The 24802-nt window shown below is 38.5% G+C and overlaps 1 protein-coding gene across 1 annotated transcript in view; it reads right to left on the bottom strand.

The window, feature by feature from the left end:
• Positions 1 to 745: 745 nt before the first annotated feature.
• Positions 746 to 24802, bottom strand: part of Snx7 (sorting nexin 7) — a 93268-nt gene continuing 69211 nt past the window's right edge. Inside the window, exon 9 of the mRNA XM_051165994.1 lies at positions 746 to 1437. Coding sequence (XP_051021951.1) covers positions 1360 to 1437 — 78 coding nt within the window. The 3' untranslated portion in view covers positions 746 to 1359. The remainder of the gene's footprint in view (positions 1438 to 24802) is intronic.

Below are 24802 nucleotides of genomic sequence, written 5' to 3' on the forward strand. Positions count from 1 at the left end.
CCAATCAGGGATCCATGACTGGAGCCCGAGCATTCTGCCAAATGAGTGACCTACGATGTGGGAGGCAGAGGCAGGTGGATCTCTCAGAATGCAGAAAGCAGACAACCTAACTACAAAGCAAGCTCCAGGCCAGCCAGGGTGACATAGTGAGACCTCATCTTAATCTTCTGTTTTGATTGATTAGTCGGTTAAGGTAAAATGTTTTTAGTTTTCCTCCAGGGAACTGAAATGAAAGGAGGGAGTGAACGGCTTAGAAAGAACTCAACTTCCTGCTTCATAGTAATTGCAAAATTTGGAAATGTTTTATAGTAACACTTGTTTTTAAAATATATTATGACTTTCATTGATTCCCAGCAACAGGCACTGGCATGTCCAACTCAAACCATGGTTTGCTCTTGTGTAAAGGTAATTGCTTTGAGGAAAGTAACGAAAACATGTCCATTGCCAAGTTGTTTCTGAAAAAGGGAACGTGGTAACTGCAAAGTACACATAAGCACTCTCCATCACTGTGGACCACAAGAACGCTCAGCACAGCTTTGTGATAGGTAGACTCGAGATGCTGTATACATTAAAAATAAAAGCTGGATGTAAGGTGTAAAGACAAGCAAAACTTTACCACCAAAAGAAAATCCATTTATTAGTGTGTAGAGGTTGTGTGTGGATTTCTAACTAATAAGACAAATAATAACAAAACTACTCTGGAAAAATTACATTGGTGAAAAAAACCCACTTAATATTTAATAAAAATTTAAACAATTGCTGTTGATGTTTAATAATTTTGTGATTTACTTCAAATTCTTAATATCAAAGTAAATTATGATGACATTAAAGTACATGCATAGTATACTTGATAATTCATAATAATTGACATTAAAACTGCTTCAGAAGTTTGACTTCTGATAGAAAAAGAACACATCATAGACATCCATTTCTTATTAAAGATTTTATTAAAACCAAGTCTTTGCAACAAATTGAAAAATGTAATGTTCCACAGTCAAATGTGTAAGAAAAAAAAACCCTCTATATGAAATTAATGGTACATAAATTTAAGAACATAATTAAAATTACACTAAATCTCTTTCTAACCACATAGACATATACAAATATCTATCCATATAGTAGATCTATAGATCTATAGAATATATGTCATATAATAGACCTATATATCTAGATAGATATATTTACATCACAAATTCACGTTGATCACCTGGAATACCTGAGTTTCTAAAGTTGTTGGTTTTCCAGAGAGTGCAAAATCATTTGTCATCCTCTTTATAAAGGTCATAGCCAATCCAGAAAAAAATAACTTTGGTTGATAGATGCTGTCTCTCAAAGATCAAACAGGAGTCTTCTGTAGGATTAAAGTTTATCTTCAGAGTCTTCTTCCAAGGGGAGTCCAGTCTGTGAGGTGAGGAATGTCTCCCAGGTAGCAAGGCACTGTGCAACATAAACAACATGAGAAGGATCAGCTATAGTTTGTAGCCAGTGTTAAAATTCTTAATAGTGCAACCTAGTACACACACTCCTACAGCAATCTATGCTATTTCTCCCATCAGCTTGAGAGTATCTATCATTTCTCAGATATTTTAATATTCTATCCTGTCTCGGTCATATGTGTGTGTGTGTGTGTGTGTGTGTGTGTGTGTGTTTTAAAGGGGTGTAGGCATTTTCATTGCATGTTCACAGAGGCCATTGACCATCTTCTTTAATTGCTATCTATATTGCTTTTTGAGACAGGCTCTGTCATTGGGCATGGACTTCACTGACTCAGCTTGACTGTCTGACCAGCAAGGACCAGGAATTCTTCTGTCTCCAGCTGCCTAGCACTAGGATGACAGATTTGTGCCTCCACTCCAGGCTTTTTACTTGGGCTGGCACAGGTGAGCAAGGTTGTGAAGCATGCAATTTACTAATTGAACCATCCTTCCAGCCAGCTATTCTAATTCTTAATGAGAGATACCATTGACAAGTAAGAGGAAAACCTAGAAAAGCTGAAAGAAGAGTTAGCTAAAAAACTGTCCATTGCTCTCTCACTGACAGGAGAGAAAAGAGAGCTCAGAGTTACTCATCTGGACCTGAAAAAGTACACATTGGCATCTAGACCTGGGGATGATGATGCCAACAGGCTTAGGTGCCTTAGAATCTCATTACCTTACATATGAAGTATACACATTTGCAACTCTGTATACACTTCATGCACAGTGTCTAGCACAAGAGTTCTGAGAAAGCTCCCAGTTAACTTATTATGTGCTGAAACTAGGAGTTGAGACTAAATATTTAACGGCTAAACCATCATTAAAATGAGAAAACAAAGAAATACACATAGGATGCCACCAAGAAGAGGAAAAAGAAATCATATAAAAATGTCTATTAACCACTTAAAGCCAGAAAAATGAAAATAATTAAATGAATAAAAAATAAGATAAGACACTCAAACTTAATCCTATCAATAGTCAATTTAAATGTCTACAGATTATACATCTCAATAAAAGGATACATTGTCTACTGAACAGAAACTAAGACCCACCTGTAGTTTAAGTTTCTTATGTATTTTAAATATAATGGCAAAATTGAAAACGAAAAATGATGTGCGTGTGTTTGTATAAAACACATGTCAAAAGAAAAGGCTGAATACTAATACTATATTAAAGACCTCAGAACAAAGATCCTTATGAAGATAAAGATGATCTTTTATAGGAGAAAACCTAAAAGTTCAAGATATTTTAAACAAAAACATAGCAAAACAAAGAAAAGGGCAAGTATATTCATGATTGGTTTTTAGCTCCTCTTATGTTTAACATGTGATCAGAAAAACAATGATTTAGATTTAAAGCATGTGATCCATCAAGTTGGCCTAATAAATATCAAAGAAAAAAAACCCAGAAAACACATCTTCTTTCATGAACTATACTCTTGAGACATGAGAGGTCCCAGCAGACTGGTATGGTGGCACATGCTTATAATCCCAACACACAACAGGCTGAGGCTGGAGTATTACCCATTGTTTAGGATCTTCATCTGGGCTACATAGTGAGTTTCAGGTCAAGCTAGTCTATGGAATGAGATCCTACCTCAAAAAACATTAATACATACAAGGTTTAAGCCCTATGAATTATGGTCTCTGAATACTGTGGAATTAACTTTAGAAACCACTAAAAGAAACACCCAATAAGGCTCCCAAGTACTTGTAATCTGAGTAGGAGAATTTTAAATACTTCTGGACCACAGAGGAAACCAGAAGTGAAATAATAAAGTTTTTTTTATTAATTTATTCTTGTTACATGTCAATGGTTATCCCATCCCTTGTATCCTCCCATTCTTCCCTCCCTCCCATTTTCCCCTTATTCCCCTCCCCTATGACCGTTCCTGAGGGGGATTACCTCCCCCTGTATATGCTCATAGGGTATCAAGTCTCTTCTTGGTAACCTGCTGTCCTTCCTCTGAGTGCCACCAGGTCTCCCTCTCCAGGGGACACTCCAGCACACAACAAGAAAATTTGCTCAACCATGTTCATAGCAGCCTTATTCATAATAGCCAGAATATGGAAACAGCCTAAGTGTCCATCAGTAGAAGAATGGATAAAGAAACTGTGGTACATATACACTATGGAATACTACTCAGCTATTAAAAACAGGGTCCTAGAAACCTACAAATAAAGTATTTTTTAACAGAGTGAAAAGAAATAACAATATATCAAAAAACTCTTGTGCACCACTAAATACCACTAAGGGAGCAAACAGAGAAAGACTAATTGCCTACATTAGAGAAGAGGAAAAAGTCCAATAGATGAATTTAATTTCTATTTTAAACCAAAAGAGCAAAACAACTAGCATCCAACAAACATATTAAAAACAAAGAAAGCAGCAGTATGTGCATGTTTGTGCATTTGTCTATCTATTTGGATGATCCAGAGGATTCAATAATAGACAATAGACAAAATAAAAGAAAGAAAAAAACCAATGACACAAACTGTTGACTCTATGAGAAGACTGGTAATATGTTAAAGTGCCTTAACAGATTGAAAAGGGGCTTAGTCGTGCAAAACTTGCCTAGCATGCATAAGATCCTTGGTTAGTTCTCCCACACTGTTACAGTGACAAAGAAAATTTTCAAGAGTGAAGAATGAAAAGACAACATTAGCTCAGATACTACTGACTCCAAGGAGGCAACAACGCAGGCTTTGTGCCTTTATAATTGAAGTCAGATGAAACGCAACAATACCCAATTACTCAAAAGGCAAAGATGACCAAAGCAAAGAAGCACCAGATACAGAGGACGGAAGGCACAGGAGAGCTTTCTAGCGTATTCAAAGACATTGTAGGAGAAGAAAAACTGCAGATGATTTTAGTCAGAAATATAGATGAAAAAGTCTTTAAAAATTAGCAAGGAGAAGCCAGAAATATATGCAAATGGATTTTATTCATGAAATGCGAGGTTTGATTAACGCTCAACCCTACGGACACATCAAACACAGCATCATCTCAACACACATTAAAGAGCATTTGTTGAATTTCAAAGCCTATCTGGTCTCAACTAAAACAAAAGTTCTCCAAAAATTAAGAATAGATGTAAAGTTCTATGTATTGAGAAAGAAAATCTGTAAGAAAAATAACTATAGTTTACTTTTTATGCAGATATGTAATTGAATGTTGGTTGTATAAGAACCAATATTCTCAGTTTACACTCAGGTTCAGATCTCCATCACCAAATTTAAGCATAAAAATGAAAAAGAACATGAAAACTAAAGATCCACTATCTTGTCTATGGGTTGTAGAGCCATTTTCCTGCAAACCTCTTTCCAGCTGAGCTTGTGACCATCCTCTGGTAGCTCACCCATAGCTGGTAGCTGTTAACTGTGCAGAACCATCCAAAGCATTGACTGCCTTCAGATAAAGAGCATATCTTTTTGACCACTCAGCCAAACTACCACTTAAATAAACTGACCACCCATCCCCCAGGACAAAGTTAGTGTGAAATTCCACGCAGCTTTCTTTGTTTAGAATTCAGGTCAAATAAAGACTCCAAATGTTATGAAGAATGACACTGGTCCGCAAACAATTTCTCTCCAGTTCCTGTTGTATTGTACGTCGACTAAGCCAGTCTAAAGGATTTGGCATCATAGCTGCCTTCTGTGTTGGCCAGTATTGTGAAGCACATCATAAAGTAAGCACAAAGGCCACTGAAACATGGTAAGGAGACATTAGACACCGAGTGGCTTCCTTGTCATCTGGCAACTGGAGGCAGAGAAAACATCTTATGTATTTTGGTTACTGAAAACCACGAAACAACTCCCATAGAATAACATGTATAATCAGCATTCCATGCATTGCTATGAATACTCAACAGGCATTACAATGGTTGTTTTATACATCATGCTTTTTTTGAGTGCTCAATTACTGTCATAAACTCAAGTGAGGGAGCTGAGGCTCAAATAACCTAGGTACACTTAAAGAGCTGCAAATCTCCTGGGGACCATAGCTAGTGTTTATTTATCAACATATGGAGAATGATAGATCTCCTATGTCACTACTGGGGTACACTTAATAAGTCACTGGCAAACACGACAAGATGTCTGTCTTTTACACAGTAGAAGAAGGATTATTTGGCAGAAGTGGGAAGAAAATATAGGAGGAATAAGGGCAATGGAAATGTAAGCATATGTATAAATTTTGTGTATATAGAAGCTAATTCTCTATGAATCACTTGGCCATGCTTTAGTTCTGGGAGTAGCTACATCATTTGAAGGTGATGGAGTCTAGATACACTGGGTTTTCAGCTAATTCACAGTAAATGCAGATGACTACAAAGAAGGAATTTATTCAACAATCAGTGCTAACATGTTCATCAATATAAGGGCTGCACTTTTATTTTTATCATAAGTTCTTTTTTTGTTTGTTTTTTCAGGTGTTGTTTACTTTCTAAATATTAAGTTATGACTTCAAGTCCTCTGGCCTCATTTCTGCTCAGGGTTTCAGCTCAATGACCATCATGGTCTGCAAAGCCAAGGATCTGGTCTTAAACTACAACTCATGATACAACTCAATCTCCTTAGGGATTTTTAAATTGTTTTTAATATACTTATTAATTAATTGACTTATGTAATTTTGTGTTTATGGGTGTGGTACAAACGTCACAGGATGTGTATGTGTAGAGGACAGAGGACAACTTGTGGGAACTGGATCTCCCTTTATACCATATGAGTCCTGACTTGGTGGCAAGTGCACTCATGTGCTGAGCCATCTTGCTGGTCCTCTTTTGGTATTTTAGTATTTTTAAACTTTAAATAAGTATATTTAGTTAGCTGTTCCTTCTGACTCATGTGGGGGTAATAGTTAGTTGAATTATCTGATAACTGGCACATATATCATGCCAATCATATATCTCTTTTTAAAATCAATAAAGGGGGGCAAGATGGCTCAGCTGATAAAGTTGCTTGCTGCAGAGCCTGACAACCTGAGTTTGGTTCCCTAGATCAGGGGTTCTCAACCTTCCTAATGCTGTGGTGCTTTGATGTAATAATTCATATTGCGATGACTACCAACCATAAAGTTATTTTCATTGCTACTGCATGACTGCAATTATACTACTGTTAAGGATTTTAATGTAATTATTTTTGGAAACAGAGGTTTGCCAAAGGAGTCTTGCTCCACAAGTTGAGAATTGCTGCCTTAGATCCACATGGTGGAAGGTGATAACCCCTCCCACAAGTTGTCCACTGACCTCTACATGCATACACTCAAACACTAAACAAGCAAATAAATAAATGTAATAGAAAAATTAAAAGCTTATGTCTAAAATTCCTCATTTCTTGTTATTCCTCACTTTGTTTTGAACTAGAAAACTTAACTAAAACCTCAAGCAGTGGACAGTTCACACAGCACAGTTAGACAGCTTAGTACAGAGAGGACTCCTGTGCTCAGAAGTGTGACAGTTGAAAAACATTAAGAAAAAAGTCACCAATATCTCAAAACTTAGTGGCACTTGCTTTGTAATTTAGCTTCTTAAATAGGTGTTTTCCATTATTTGGCTTTGAGTTGAAATTAAGTATTTACTTTTTCTTTTTTTAAATTTTAATTTATTATAATTTATTCAGATTATATCCTGATTGTTATCCCCTCATTTGTATCTTCCCATTCCCATCCTCCCTCTCTCTTTCTCCCTATTTTCTTCCACTAGGCCTCTGACAGAAAGGGGATCTCTTCCCCCACCATATGACCACAGCCTATCAGCTCTCATCAGGATAGCCTGCTTCCACTTCCTCTGTGTGCTGCTGGGCCTCCCCACCAAGGAGAAATGATCAAATCGGGAGCACCAGAATTCATGTTAGAGGCAGTCTCTTCTCTCCCCACAACTGTGGAGAATGAGCTGTCCATTGGCTACATCTAAATGGGGGTCTAGCGTTATTGCATGTATTGTCATTGGTTGGTGCAACAGTTTGTGGAGGATGAAGCAGTCATTAAAAGTCTCCCAAACAAAAAAAGCTCAGGGCCAGATGGTTTCAGTACAGTGTTCTACCAGACCTTCAGAAAAGATTTAATTCCAATATTCCTCAAACTACCACATAAAATATAAATGAATAGAGCATTACCAAACTCACTCTATGAGGCCAGTCTCCTTGATACCTAAACCTCACAAAGACCCAACAAAGAAACAGAATTTCAGACCAATTTCTCTTATGAACATTGACACAAAAATACTCAACAATATACTTGCAAACCAAGTCCAAGAACACATTAAAAATATCATTCACTATGACCAAGTACGCTTCATCCCAGGCTTATAGAGATGGTTCAATATATGAAAATCTAGCAATGTAATCCATCATATAAACAAACTGAAAGGCATCTATTTTTTCTTACTTTTAAATCATTACTATCGATGAAGCAAGTTGGTATTTGTATAAATTAGAACGAGGGAAAACAGATTTAAAAAATGACATTACTCCTGGGTATCGTCTCTGGCCTTTTTAGTGTCAACTAGCTTAATCATGTTTAGTTACTTATATAAGTGAGCAGGATTCTGCTTTCTTTGAATCGTGTGTCACCATTTTCCACATTTTATTATAAAATGTCTTCTGATGGAATCAGACAATTCCATTTTAGTTTAGAGAATGAGTTTGGGGGCTACGTCATTCAGAGGGCGAAGGCACTCCTATGCAAGCCTGGTAACCTGAGTTGGATCCTCAGAACCAAAGGTAGAAGGAGAGAACCAGCTCTACAAAGTTGTCCTTTGACCTCCCCATTCATGCCATGGTGAATGCACACCTGTGCACATAATAATATTACTACATGTAATACATATCAAAAACAAATCAAAACTTATTCACAGAATATTGGACTGTTTCTTGCCACAAGAACATACAGTGAGTGATCCACCCTGGGGAAGACTAATTAAGGTGGTGGATGTGTGTTGGCCAGGATGAGGGTGCAGCTGAAAATAAGGTTCACAACAAATCCTCTGTAACTGAAAATCCAGCAAGTGTTCTCTCGGCTTGGTAGCCAAAGGGCAAACAAACACTGCAGCCCTTTTAGAGCAGAGGACTCTGAGAGACAGAAGGTGGGAAAAGGAGCCAAATACATGAAGAGGAAGAGATTCTAGGACAACTAAGCTTTAATTCCAAAACTAACTTTCAGTTTTGAAAGTGAATCTCTCGCTGCTTCAGCAAAGGTGGTGATGATATTTTGCTACCAGAGCAGGCAAATGTCGCTTTAATTCCCAGTTGCACAGTAATCCCACAAACAGATGTCATCAAGGTTTCTAAAGAATCAATGATGGCAGTAATGCTCCCATAGACACAACAGCTTTCCCCAGAAATGTCCACATTCCGGAGCTGGTACTAAAATTGTGTCACCTTGTGGGATGTGAGGAGGTCTATACCATTGCGACTTTCTGTTTTGTTTGGCTTATTAATCCACTTATAGAATAAGCAAGTTCACACTAATATGGAAGGTTCCAGAGACAGTGGCTGACAAGAAGTTGGCATATGGAATTACCCATGATTTACAATTTTGTCTAGTTCTGCTTACCTAGAGCCATTATGAAATACAGTGACCATAAAATTTTAAGCATTCCCCCACGTATTTGGTATTTGAAATGTAATTACCATTTGTACAGTTTCCAAGAGTAAGACCCAGGGGCACAGGAGAAATATTATCAATCATCACCATAGTGGCTGCTGCTACTGTTCCCCTACATACCCTGATGCTTACTAACTGGTGGACATAGAGTCTGGAGCTTTTCATTCCTTCATTTAACAGTTTTGAAGCCTGTTTTCTATATGGAAGTTTCAGGCTTAAGCAAAATTAGTAGGTTAGGAAATATACTAGTGAGTTCTTGTGGTATAAGACTGTTACCAAGAAGAGACTTGATACCCTATGAGCATATACAGGGGGAGGAGGTCCCCCTCAGTCACAGTCATAGGGGAGGGGAGTAAGGGGAAAATGGGAGGGAGGGAAGAATGGGAGGATACAAGGGATGGGATAACCATTGAGATGTAACAAGAATAAATTAATAAAAAATAAAAAAAAAAAAGACTGTAATATTAGCTACTTGGGAGTGTAAGGCAGAAGGATTGCCACTTCAAAGCAAGTATGGACTACAGAGTGAGTTCAAGGCCTAGCTGGGCAAGCCATCGAGTCTTTGTTTCAAATCAACAAATATTCTGTATATATTGCTCAATGGTAGAACACTTGCCTGGTATATGAAAGGCTCTAGATTCAATTCCTAGTCTCCTCCTCCCTCCCCCCCAAAAGGAAGACAAAGAAAATGAAAGGAAAGAGAAAAAAAGAACCTTGCCTCTGCAAAAGTCTGATCCAGATTCTAAGGGTTATCTTTCATGTTTTAATTTTAGAAACATCTGTAACTTTAAAATGACAGGATTTCCGTACTACTTTTCTATGATTATAATGTAAGCTGTGTGTGCAGCTTGAAAACTGCAAGGGTTAAAGGAAAAACAGACTCATTAGCTACAGACGCCATCTTGTGGCCCACTTATTTATTATTCCATAGTAGTCTGGATGCTTAACAAAAGTCTGATAAAAGAAGGCGCCTCAATTTATCATTGCATGTCTCTCACTTTTATTCATGAATTACTGGGGAGGTGAGAGGTCTAGTATGTTAAGAATCTTTCTGGGAAAGACCAATCCTAGAGCCTGAATTTACATTCTTATTCTTTCAACTTCTGTGTTCTTCGGTCCATTGTTGCTTTTGATTACAGGCAGCCAGGTACCTGAGGCTCATCAGCTTAACAGTGGGCATTTCCAAGCTTACTTTTTCAAGCTTATGTTTGTTTAATCATCTGGTGATCCTACAGATAATCACAGTGAAAATATTTCTTTCTCTCATTACACAATTGATCAAAGCACAACTGTGATATTTTGGTATATTATTTTCAAGCACTGTCCAAGTATTCTTCCCTATGTGTAGTGCGTGCATGTGTGTGTGTGTATGTATGTGTGTGTGTGTGTGTGTGTGTGTGTGTGTGTGTGTGGTATGTGCATGCACACACATGTGAGTGTGTATGTACTCATGTTTAGTGGAGACGTGGGGAAGATAATTACCTTTCATTGACATATGAGCCAGTGAGCATCAGCATAACATGATTAAGATTTTTCAATCAGTGGCATGCTGACACCCAATTCTAAGTTTTTGTTAGTAAACTCCCCTTTTAAGATGTTATATACATCTATCTATATATGTGTATATGTATATGCACATATATTCTATATGCTTTAAATCATTTATTCCTTTCAAATATCTTTCATAATTTCACTTGCCTCCAGTGAGAAGTCCAAAATAATTAAAATTAAAAATAAGTCATTCACTGAAAATTAGGATCTATATTGAATTGTGAAGCCTCTTCTCAGGCAGCGAGAACAGAAAGTTTAATGTCCTAGTCCTACGGTCATAAAATGGCACTGGATTCCCTATTCTCTGGTTTTATTAGTTATTATTGTATAGGCTCTGGTTTTATTTCAGGTAAGAACCACTTGCTCACATGGGAAAATTTTACATGATGTAGATGGTCTAAAGAATAACAGAGTTAATTATTAAACAATCAGCGGTGTTGATCTTTCTAAAAGAAATAGAAGAGAACACCTGTATATTTGACAGATGGCCATCACATGACACTGAGATGACAAGAAGTGGCCATTTACCATTTGATGAAGATGACCACACCTAAGAGGACTGGATGGTTCATACAAAAACCCTGAATTGAGCCTGAATTTCATACTACAGATGTTTTGGCTTCTAGTAGGGGCCTTCCTGTGGCTAAGAGAGAAAATAATAGGGGCACCGAGATACAGAGGATTAAAACCTCTTAACTGGCATAAGAATGGCTAGATTGAATAAAATTTTAAGCCTCTCTCCTCTTAGCCAAACAAAGTATTTTGGCTTTATAGTAGTATAAAGCCACCCTTGTCTCATACATACATGTACACACACACACACACACACACACACACACACACACACACACACACCTACACACACCCACACACCAGCTCACTCTTCAATTCTATGGTGCATGTAGAATATAATTTATTAAAACAATAGTTTCCTTTAACCCTACTATCTGCCTAAATAATAGACTGAGAGACTAAGATTTATTTTACAAGCATAAAGCAAAGGAACTGGGCAGATATCAACCATCTAAGTTATTTAGCTATCTCTCAGCTATACAGCCCAAGTGACTCGCCAAATAAGTCATCCTTTCTGGTCTGATCTGCTCCATCAGGCCATGTCCTTCTTCTCCATTATCTGCCCCCTCTCCTCTCTTCCTGTCTATGTGGTCTCTGGACCCCAAGCCCAGGCAGCTGACTTCTATCTCTGCTTCTTCTTTTCTGTTCAGTCATAGGCTTCAGCATCTTTATTAGCCAATTAGGCATAATTCATTACATCACATGGGTACAGGAGATGGTTCACAATTCATAGCAATGCCTGTGGCAGGGTGGTAATCAGATCTCATGATGCTGAAAACAAAGTGCCTAAGATCTTCCTCCAATAGGTGCATAATGAAGTTCTAGGACAGCCTTCCCATAGTGACCAAGATACCAAAGGCTGTTTCCCTGAGAAATTGTTTTTGAAACCATTAAGATAATTGTCTTCCTGGGTCCAAGGGAGGATGTACATCAGATATTAGTAACTGTTAGGAGTTATGCTCATTTAAAAAAAAAAGACAAAACCCCATTAATATGGATTCCAAGTTCCAAGTTAGATCATCCCAGACTCTTTTAGCTCTGCTATGCTACAACTCTGGACCTTGGTCCTGGAACTCTTGCTAGAGGCAGTGAGGAAAGGATGGACACACGGACACACATACAGAGAAGCTGGCATCAGGTGGACTGTGCTCACTTTGATGGAGTGACATCTACTACCATAGCAACTTGGAACCTTTGCCTGTTTATGATGTACAGCCACATGGAAAGGGTTAACCGGTCTCAGTAGGAGGCCTTTGTAGGCAGAAGACTCAGGCTGAAAACATCTGGAGGAGGGAGGGAGAGGAAGGTGCAGTCACTAGGTTTTGTGTACACTGGCTTGAACTAAATACCCCCCACTTTGCCATCCCCAGGTGGGAAGGCTTTAGCACTCCCATAGTGCTGAGGCCTTGCAGTCCTTGACAGAGACATGCCCACATCAGCAGTACACATTCACTCAAGACTATGCTCACTCATGGCTTCCTCTACTCCCTACAGCTCAACTGACTTTGTTTTTTACAGTAATAATAGGGAGATTAACTATAAAGAAGATATCTCCACTCAGATTCAGCTTGAGAGAGAGAGAGAGAGACAGAGAGAGAGAGAGAGAGAGAGAGAGAGAGAGAGAGAGAGAGAGAGAGAGAGAGAGAGAGAGAGACAGAGAGAGAGAGAGAGCAAGTTTGCAAAGATAGCGAGGATTCAATGTAGTCCATGTATTAAATCTCTGTCCCAAGGTTTTAAAAGAAAATTCAAACACTCTGCCTGCATTCTTTGGTCTCCAAACCAATAGGACAAACCTCTGCATAAGCAGTTTCTCCCATGTCCACCCTTGTCTTTCCAAGATAATTCATACAAAGAATTGAGCAGTGCTGGGTGACTGTGTGACACTTATGCACATGGTAGAGGACATTAATTAGAAACTAGTATCAGCATTCCAAGCAAGACATCTTTATAACAATCAGAAAGAAAAGAAAATACACAGCCTTCTCTTTTCGTGGAAAGGACAGTTTTTATTTAACCTCTTCAAATACACTGTTCTGACTTTTTGTTTTGTTGATGGGCAAATTCATTTCATTTCCATTTTCTTCCCCCTTGGTGGAGAGCACTGAGGTGGAAGAGAGGCCAAATAGCCGTTTTCTATTTCCATGACTGTCTTCAACTGAGATTCATTGTAATAATTTTATCAGCATATTAGACCTTCATTTTCTCTAGTTCTAGTTTGGAGAGCCTCCACAAGCTTGCCTCTGATATAACTGGGAAGTTCCTCAACTCCACTTCCTCAGACCTCACTCTGAATTGTGACCCCCTGATGCTTCTCATTCTTTTCTGGACTCATCCTATAAATGTATTCAGCTTTCACCTTCCCCTCTCATGGTCCACTGTCCGTGGTGCAATCACAGCTGATTCTTTATACGATTCATGCTTCACCTTTTAGAACTGCTCACTCCTCTAAACCACGGTGTCATTCAAAGTCACAGACTTTGAAAGTGTAACTAACTTTTTGATAATTTTTCACACCACTTTACTAAATTCTATAGAGTATGAAAATGGCTAAAGTTTTCCTCCTTTGCTTTTAACTTATGGATTTAAAAAGCACTTTATCCTTAGGCTGATGACAGATGAAGATAACAGGCCTCCTTCGCTGGTTAGAATTAAATTTTAGGAGCTTGTGCTTATTGTCCCTTTCACTAAAGTAGTTTTTCTGATTTTTCAGCTTCCAAATGAGTAAAATTTCTGACAGAAATCTAGATCAGGATCTTTCCTAGGTAGCAATTCTATAATTATAATCAATGCAATCTTACCTCTTATAATCAGAATTCTTGGGAGCTATGCCTATACCTCTGAGTGGATAAAGAAACTGTGGTACATATACACTATGGAATACTACTCAGCTATTAAAAACAAGGAATTCCCAAAATTTGTGGATAAATGGATTGAGCTAGAAATGATCATAATGAGTGAGTTAACCCAGAAGCAGAAAGAATCAAATGGTATATACTCACTTATATCTGCATACTAGCCCAAGGGGCATGTCCCACGAAAGCCTTCACTTACCAGGAAACTGGGACAGAGGGGAAGGCATCCTATTGGGACTCTAAATGAGAGACGCATGGGAGAATAGCAAAATAAAAGGATACAGAGGGTCCTAGAAACCTACAAGTAGAACATTATGATAGGCAGATTTGGGCCCAGGGGTCCCGCTCAAACTAAGGCACCAGCCAAGGACAATACAGGAGGTAAACTTTAAACCCCTTCCCAGATCTAGCCAATGGTCAGAATATTCTCCACAGTTGAGTGAAGAGTGTGATATGACTTTCTCACGTACTATGGTGCCTCACATTTAGGGATGGATTACAGAATAAAGAAACTACATTTGAAGAACATTCAGAACTTGTGGAGTCAATCTGTGCATTACTTAATTTGTAGAAGGCCTGCTATAAAACGTAATTTTTCATGTGTAATTTTTAAATGACCCACAAACAACTAGATTTGAATTGTAGAAAACCTTCAGTGGTGTTCATTTGCATGGAGATTTGTCCTTGTCAATACATTTTCTTCTCTTTTCATTTACTTCCCAGAAAATGCCCTTCAACATAAATGCTTTCCTACCTCTTAGGTGTCCATGAGGACCCAAATATGTGTGGTGCTCACTATGATCAGAGCCCTTCTTTTGGTCTGTCCCTTACAATCAATTGAATAGAACAAATTTAAAAAATTGCCCATCAGAAGCACCAACACAAGCTGCAGTGATGCTCACCTGTGATGCTATCACTCAGAAGGTTGATCAAGAGGGTTGCCATAATCCTGAAACCAACTTGGGCTATAGAGTGAATTCTAAGCCATCCTGGGCTACATAGCAAGACAGTGTCGCAAAAAAAACCAACTGTAAAGCTCTATCAATCAAGTGAATATGTATATTATTATTTCCATAATAAACTAACGGTGTGAGCAAGATTTAAGCTCAAAATTGGGTCTACCATGGTGCTTAACATATGGTTCTGATAATAGAATCCTTTTTTTTTTTTTTGTTAGTAATTTTAAAGTCAGTATACAAAGTACTGGGTTTTATTATGGCATTTTTGTACATATGTGTCACTGTACTTTGTTCCATCCTGTCCCTCTCCACAACTGCTCACCATATGTTGCCTGCCCTGCTCTGGCTGGTTCCCTTTCTTCACTCAGATAATCCCCTACTTCTGATTTAATGCTACACGTTCTGAGAGTAAAGGTGTTTGCCACCATACTGGGCAATAATGGAATCTTAAATGAATCATTTTCCATGAGGAAAATGACATTCTAAAATAAGATATAATAATATGGTAAATATAAATGTGGGTTACATATAATTGATAATACTAAAATTGTTCCTTTTTATTTATTTTAAAGTTAGCATATAAAATAATGGGTTTCCTTGTGATATTTTCTTTGTAAATTTTTATTTCCATTGTGATTATTTCTAATTTGTTCACATTCCCTAGTGCCTTCCTTCATATTTCCTGACTGCATTTACAATGCAGTATCCAGTATTCTGGTTATTTATAATTCATATTATACCAATTTAAACTTATACTTATAGTTATCATAAGACTTAAAATATATTTAGACAAGTGCTTATGTCTTTCTGTCCCAGTTTTGACAAATAATTTGGATTGCTGGAGCACAGTATCAGGTCCAAAGGGTACACCATTTCTCCCCAAAAGGGCAGGTTCATTGACTTGGTACAAAATTGAGTCTAGGCTCAATTCAAGATGGACCATAGAAAGATTTATGATTGTTTAATAAAAACTATCATTCCTTATGAAATTGTGAAATGGGTTCCTGTCTGTGAAAATGAATTATTTTTCTTACCTCTGGAAAAAATGGACATATGGCTTTCCATTGACTTATATCTGTGACAGATAGCCTTCTTTAGGCTGGCATCCAGGCTCTCTCAGTCCCTACTCACAAGTACCTGTTCCTTTATTGTGCCTCTCTTACAAACATGTCAGACTACTTGGCTTAATAGTATTATTTATGATAGAAAAATATACACATTTTGGTGGGGGATTCAAGATGGCAGCACTGATCGTACACTGTGTCTGATTAGCAGGAAAACCAGGACTGCATAGCGACCTAAAGACCAAACTGAGATCTAAAAAATACCAGTGCTACTGATTCCCAGGTGAGAGGTATCCACATTGTGTCCGGCATGGGTGGGTCTGACCCCAGGCCAACCCAGCTAACTCACAGAAAAATCCTGAGGGACAGCCCACATTAGCTGTCATCTTGGGAAGGACTATGGGATATCCATGCAGCTCTGGACTCTCACTGCCTGTCTACTGCTTGTCAGATTCTGAATAGGGAGCAGACAGGCAGAGTTGAGTCCCGGAACCAGACACAATCCACATTAGCTGCCTTCTGAGAAAGAAGGCAGGGCATCCAAGCACCATTGAGCTCTGATCTCTCTCAGCCACCACCCAGTGAACCCCCTCCCCCGCCCCTCCACAACTGCTTGCTAACCTAGCCTAGCTGGGTCACAGGGCAGATAAGCATAGCTCTGCCATCTCAGGAGGGCCTGTGGAACTTCTGAGCAGCTTGGACTTCTGATTTCTCACAGCCCCGCCAGCTCATTACTAGCTGGGCCCATCTGTAACAAGGAGAATACTTGCAGAGCTGAATTCAGACTCTGGCCAAAATCTGCATTAGCTGTTATCCTGTGAGCAACTTCAAGCCTGAGTCAATCTCTGCCTACCCCGCCTGAAGCATACTGCTTTGACACAGCTAAGACACAAAACAAACAGGCTAAGCAGAGATCTTCTGGGGTCACATCTGCATTAGCTGCTAATCCTGCTAGCAACTTCTGGCTCTGCCCTCACCCCTCCCACCGATTGGCCTGGTCCACCTAGGTCACAGAGCAGACAGGCAGAGCAGAGACCTGTGCAGGACATACCCCACATTAGCTACTGTTTCCTGAGCAGCTTGAGATTTAGTTTCTCTTCACCAGCCAGCGGCTTACTGGCCTAGCCCAACGGAGGCACAGAGAAAGTAAGTAGAGCCCTGTTACATCAAGAAGGCATGTAGAACACATTAGCAGCTTTGGGCTCTGGTCTCCCTCAACCACTTAGCTGCTTACCAGCCTGACCCATCTCAGATACAGAGCAGATAGATGGAGCTGAGTCTGGCAAAGACCAAGATTCAACATTTCTGCCATTTCAAAAACGTCTGTGGGAATAGACCAGGTAGCTTAGTTTTACAATGAAGCTTAGTTGTTTAGGGGTTAAGATGTTTTTAGATATAGATAGATGTTTTAAGTTTATAATGACAAGATGTGATAGAGATTGATTTACCTTCAGAATTTTAGATGCACCAAGATAGGAAAGACGTTTTCTTCAAGGTTGTCAAATACAAATAGCCAAAAACACTAAGAATTTAACATTTATATAATTCCTGAATGTGTCATGGTTCTTTTTATTGTGTATACATGTAATAATATAAATGTACATGTAAAAAATTAAAAATGTTTTTTAAAAAGTCTGTGGGGCACCCAAGCAGCTTTAAGCTTGAATCTTTTGCAGTGCCCCCCAACTGTTTACTGGCCTAGTCCATCTGGAACACAGTAGATAGACACAGCCCTGCCATCTCAAAAAGGACTGCAGGGTACCTGAGCAACTTTGGGCTTGGAAATCTATCATCCCACTCCTCTCCTGCCTGACTCAACTGGGATAGAGTCAGGGAACCTGGCTGAGCTGAGCTGCATATAGGCTCTAACACCCACTGTCCAACATCCTGAGGAGGCCTCTGGGGAGCCCTAGCAAACAACTTTTGGCTTGGTGCTCTCTTTTCATCATCCCAACCTGCCTGGCCAATGTGGTACACAGACAGCAACCTCATTGGAGGAACCTCTAGACCTGCTAACATCAGAGACAACCAGATGCCTAGAGGACAGCACAAGAAAACTAGCAACAAAACTCAGAGCCACATAACAACACTGGAAACCAGTGATTCTACCACAGCAAGCCTTGGAGATATGCACACCCAGGAAGAACAAGGAAAAGACTTTAAATCTGAGGTGATGAAATGATAGAAACTTTGAAAGAGGAAAATAAATTGCTCAAAGAAACACAGGCAAATACATTCAAACTGATAAAAGAAATAATAAACCCTATAAAGAATTACAGGAAAATACATCCAAGCAGATGAAGGAATTGAATAAATCCTGTAAAGAATTATAGAAAAATTCAAATGGGGGAAAGAAATGAATAAGATTATTCAAGACCTAAAGAAGGATTTAGAAGCAACAAAGAAAACACAAGCTGAAGCAACCATAGAGTTGTAAAGCACAGGGAAGAGAACAGGAACAGTAGACACAAGCCATGCCAACCAAGTATAAGAGATCGGAGAGAGAATCTCAAATGTGGAATATACAATCAAAGTTATCAATACATCAATCAAAGAAAACATTAAAACTAAAAAGTTCCTGACGCAAAACACCCAAGAAATCTGGAACACTATAAAAAGACCAAATCTAAGAATAATAGGAATAGAAGGAGAAGACAACAAGCTCCAAGGTCCAGAAAACATTTTTAACAAAATTATGGAAGAAAACTTCCCCAAGCTAAAGAAAAATATGCTCATAAACATATAAGAAGCCTACAGAACTCCAAATAAATTTGACCAGAAAAGAAAATCCTCCCACTACATAATAATCAAAACATTAAATGTACAGAACAAAGAAAGAATATTAAAAGCTGCAAGACAAAAAGGTCAAGTCACATATAAAGGCAAACCAATCAGAATTACACCTTTCTCTATAGAAACTATGAAAGCTAGAAGAGCCTGGACAGAAGTAATGCAAACATTAAGAGACCACAGATGCCAAGCCAGACTACTATACCCAGCAAAACTTTCAATTACCATAGATGGAGAAAACAAGATATTCCATGACAAAACCTAGTTTAATCAACACCTAACCACAAATACAGCCCTACAGAAAGTACTAGAAGGAAAACTCCAACTCAAGAAGGCTAACTACACCCAGGAAAACACAGGAAATAAATAGCTCCACATCCACAAATCTAAAACACAGAAATACACACACACTACCACCACCAACGTCAAAACAAAAGGAATTAACAAACACTGGAATTAATATCTCTTAACATCAATGTCCTCAAGTCCCCTGTAAAAACACACAAGGTGACAGAATGGATGTGAAAACAGGATCCATCATTCAAGAAACACACCTCAGAGTAAAGGGTTGGAAAACTGTATTCCAAGCAAAAGGACCCAAGAAGCAAGCTAGAGTAGCCATTCTACTATCTGATAAAATAGACTTTTAACCAAACTAATCAAAAGAGATGAGGAAGGTTACTATCTTCATCAAAGAAATATATGCTAAGATGATGTCTCAGTTCTGAACATCTATGCCTCAAGTGCAGGATCACCCACATTAGTAAAGGAAACATTACTGAAGTTTAAACCACACATTGAACCCCACACATTAACAGTGGAAAACTTCAACTCTACTCTCTCCCCAACAGACAGATGATCAAGACAGAACCTAAATGGAGAAACAAGGAAACTAATAGACATCATGAAACAAATGGACTTAACTGATACCTACAGAATATTTCACCCAAACACAAAAGAATACATCTTCTTTTCAGCACCTCACTGAACTTTCTCCCAAATTGATCACATACTTGGTCATAAAGCAAACCTCAATAGATACAAGAAAATTGAAATAATCCATTGCCTCTTATCAGACCCCCATGGATTAAAGCTGGAACTCAACAACAACAGAAACAACAGAAAGACTACAAATATGTATAGTGAACAACTCCCTACTCAATGACTTCTGGGTTGGGGACGAAATTGACAATAAATAAATAAATAAATAGATAAATAAATTAATTAATTAATTAATTAAGAACATCCCAGAATTCAATTAAAATGATGGCACAACATACCCAAAATTTATGGAACACAATGAAAGCAGTGATAGGAGAAATGTTCATTGCACAAAGTGTCTTTATAAAGAAATTGAAGAGAACCCATAGTAGCAACTTAACAGCACACATGGAAGTTCTATAACAAAAAGAAACAGACACACCCAAGAGGAGTAGACATCTGGAAATCATCAAAATCAGGGCTGAAATCAATAAATTGGAAACAAAGAAAACAATTCAAAGAATCAATGAAACCAAAAGCTGTTTTGTTTTGTTTTGCTTTTTTTTTTTTTTAAGAAAATCAACAAGATTGACAAACCTTTAGCCAAACTAACTAAAGACAGAGGGAGGGTATTCAAATCAACAAAATCAGAAAAGAAAAGGGAGATATAACAACGGACACTGAGGAAATCCAAAGAATCATCAGGTCTTACTTCAAAAACGCCTTTGCCACAAAAATTGAAAACATAAATGAAATGGACAATTTTCTTTTCTTTTCTTTTTTTTTGCATTTTTTTTTATTAATTTATTCTTGTTACATCTCAATGTTTATCCCATCCCTTGTATCCTCCCATTCCTCCCCCCCCCCCATTTTCCCCTTATTCCCCTCCCCTATGACTGTTCCTGAGGGGGATTACGTCCCCCTATATATTCTCATAGGGGTATCAAGTCTCTTCTTGGCTACTTGTTGTCCCTTTCCTCTGAGTGACTCAACAAAGAAAGAGTATTTCAGACCAATTTCTCTTATGAACATTGATGTGTAAATACTCAATAAAATACTCGCAAACTGAATTAAAAAACACATCAAAACTATTATTCACCATGACCAAGTGGGCTTCATCCCAGACATTCAGGGGTGGTTTAGCATATGGAAATCTATCAATATAATTCATCATATAAACAAACTGAAAGAGAAAAACCACGTGATCATCTCCTTAGTTTCTGAAAAAGCATTCAACAAAATCAAACACCCATTCTGTTAAAAATCTTAGAGAGAGCAGGGACAAGGCACATACCTAAACATAATAAAGGCAATATACAGCAAGTGTATAGCCAACTTCAAACTAAATGGATAGAAATGTAAATTAATGCCACAAGACTGTCTACTCTCTCCGTATTCTTCAATATAGTTCTTGAAGTCCTAGCTAGAGCAATAAGAAAATGAAAGGCGATGAAGGGGGTACATATTGGAAAAGAAGAAGTCAAATTATCACTATTTGCAGATGATATGATAGTATGTATAAGTAATGACAAAAATTCTATAAAGGAATTCCTACAGCTGAAAAACATCTTCAGCAAAGAGGCTGGACACAAAATCACCCCCCTCCAAAATCAGTACCCCTCCTGTATACAAGTGACAAACAGGCTTAGAAAGAAGTTAGGGTAACTATACCCTTCACAATAGCTACAAATAATATAAAGTAACTTGGTGTAACTCTAATCAATAAAATGAAAGACTTGTATGGAAACAACTTCAAATCTCTGAAGAAAGAATTTGAAGATTTTAGAAGATGGAAAGATTTCCCATGCTCATGGATAGGAAAAATCAATACAGTAAAAATGGCCATCTTACCAAAAGCGATCTACAGATTCAATGCAATTCCTATCAAAATACCCATACAATACTTTACTGACCTTGAAGGATCAATTCTCAACTTCATATAGAAAAACAAAAAACTCCAAGGAGCTAAAATGATCCTGTTCAATAAAAATCATCTGGAGGAATCTCCATCCTGGATCTCAAGCTGTACTATAGAGCAATAGTAACAAAAACAGCATGGTATTGGCACAGAAATAAGCTGGTTGATCAATGGAATTGAACAGAAGACCCAGAAGTAGACCCACATATCTATGGACACTTGATTTCTGACAAAGAAGCCAAATCCATACAATGGAAAAAACATAGCGTCTTCAACAAATGGTGCTGGTCTAACTGGATGTCTACATGTAGAAAAATGAAAATAGATCACTATCTACCACCTTTCATGAAACTGAAGTCCAAATGAATTAAAGACCTCAACATAAAACCAGACACACTAAATCTGTTAGAAGAAAAAGTGGGGAAGAGCCTTGAGCTCATTGGCACAGGAGGCAACTTCCTGGAAAGAACACCAACAGCTCAGGCCCTAAGATCAACAATTAATAAATGGGACCTCACTAAACTGAAAAGCTTCTGTAAGGTGATGGACATGGTCAACAGAACAAAACGAAGGACGTGTTCCTCTCTCCCCACATCCTCGCCAGCATGTGGTGTCGCTTGAATTTTTGATCTTTAAGCCATTCTGATGGGTATGTAAGATGGAATCTCAGAGTTGTTTTGGATTTGCATTCCCTGATGACTAAGGAGGTTGAGCATTCTTTAAGTGTTCTCAGCCATTTGATACTCCTATGTTGAGATTCTCTGTTTAGTTCCAAGCCCATTCTCAATTGGTTATCGGTTTGGTGGGTGTTTAATTTCTTGAGTTATTTATATATTTTGGATATTAGACCTTTGTCAGATGTAGGGTTGGTGAAGATTTTTTCCCAGTCTGTAGGCTGTGGGCTATACTACTCCTGGGAGTATACCAAAAAAGATGGTCCATCATACAACAAGAACACTTGCTCAACTACGTTCATAGAAGCTTTATTCATACTAGCCAGAATCTGGAAACAACTTAGATGTCCCTCAATTGAAAAATGGATAAAGAAACTGTTGTACATTTACACAATAGAATACTATTCAGCTATTAAAAAACAAGGAGATTGCAGGCAAATGTATGATACTAGAAAAGATCATCTTGAGTGAGGTAACCCACACCCAGAAAGACGTGCATGGTATATACTCACTCATAAGCAATATTAGCCATATAATATAGGATAACTACAATACAACACAGACTGAAACTTCAACCAAGGACCATGTATAATGTGGACCAAGACCCTCTGCTCAGATGCAATAGCACAGTCTCCTTGTGGGTTCCATGTGTGAAAAGTAGGGACTACTATGGATATGCACTCTGGCCACTGAACTTAGATCACTTCCCCCTTGCAAGAAGGCCTTGCCAGGCTACAGAGGAAGAGGTTACAGATAGTACAGATGAAACTTGACAGGTTAAGGTCAGAGGTTAGGGGAGGATGACTCCCCTTTCTGAGGACTAAGGGAGGGATGGAGAGAGGATGAGGGAGGGAGGGGCATCAGGAGGGAATGAGGGAGGGGATACAATCAGGATGTGAAGAATTTAAACTGTAGAACAAGCATGTAACTTATATTGCTAATCCCACTATAAAGGAATAGCTCTGAGACTGGCTGAGACATGAATGTCTAGGCACAGACGATGTTTCTTGATGGCTACAGAATCCCTATGAATTAGTAGTAGATGCCATTCTTCATATGGCATGAATCAAGATTTACAGATGTCTTCTTTTTTCTGCTCATACAAAGAGCAGACAACCAGACTTAATTGTTCTGTGCATCACTTGCACCTTATAAACTTATAATTTTAAGATTGTATAATGCTTGTGAGAAATTATATACTTTCAGAAGAAAAGAACTGGACACTGACATTGGATCAGTCTTGACAGGACTCATTCCTCTCAGCATGCTGGACACTGACATCCTGTATTCTTCATGTTCCAGCACCAAGTGGGACCCTGAACACACATGAAGGGTTCTGTAAGCTACAGATATTCTGGAATTCAGTTCCCTTTAATAAATCCACCTCTCACCACAACTTCCAGGTACCTCTGGTAAATTCCCTGTTCTTTTATTCCTGTCAGACTGCCCTTGATGTACTAAGAGACAACAAAAGCAAAGACATTACCATGATCAAAGGGCCTTCAACAGAATTGTAGAGGAAATCAGGGCTGCTTGTAACCTCCTTAACAGCAACAGTGATGTCACTAGACTAATTTTCCACTCAAAAGATCATTGTTCGCTTTACAGTTTTGGCCATTCTAAAGCTACCTTAAAACTAACAGCACTGCCACAACATCCAAGGAGATATCCAAAGTTCTTTTGTAAGAGGAGGTAGGATACCTAATTAAGGTTCAATGATACCTGCTGGGCATAGTGGTGCATGCCTTTAATCCCAGCACTCAGGAAACAGATACAGGTGGATTACTACGAGTTCAGGGCCAGCCTGGTCTACAAAGAGTCCAGAACAGCCAAGATAACATTAAGAAACCCTGTCTGTAAAAATCAAACAGATTCAATGATACTAAAATAAGCTTTCATAAGAATGCATTCTTGTAATCCATTGTTTCTCTCAAGGATCAATAAACTCCAAAGCTTTCTCCCCTACTACTGTAAGCATTGAGAGCAATCAAAAACTAGTTATTTTTTTACCTAGAGGGGAACAGTAAAAAACACCCACTCACTTTATTCTGCATGCCATACTCAACTATTTCAGCATCCCTGCCACACTACCACACTAGCAAGATGTCCTTTGGATGCTGTTGTACACTCATGCCCTGCTTCACATAGTTTCAGTCAAGAACAGAGCATCCACATGATGGTATTCCATTAATAGTGCATCTCCTAGTGATGTCAACTTAGTTGTGTAAGCACACTCCACAATGTTCTCAGAGTGTTGGACTTGCCTGCACACACACACACACACACACACACACACACACACACACTGCAGAGCAGTCACCTGACACAAACGGATGCATGCCTGCACTATCCAAGCTGGGCAT

The sequence above is a fragment of the Acomys russatus genome, chromosome 23 (assembly GCF_903995435.1).
Source record: "Acomys russatus chromosome 23, mAcoRus1.1, whole genome shotgun sequence".
Lineage (NCBI taxonomy): Eukaryota > Metazoa > Chordata > Mammalia > Rodentia > Muridae > Acomys > Acomys russatus.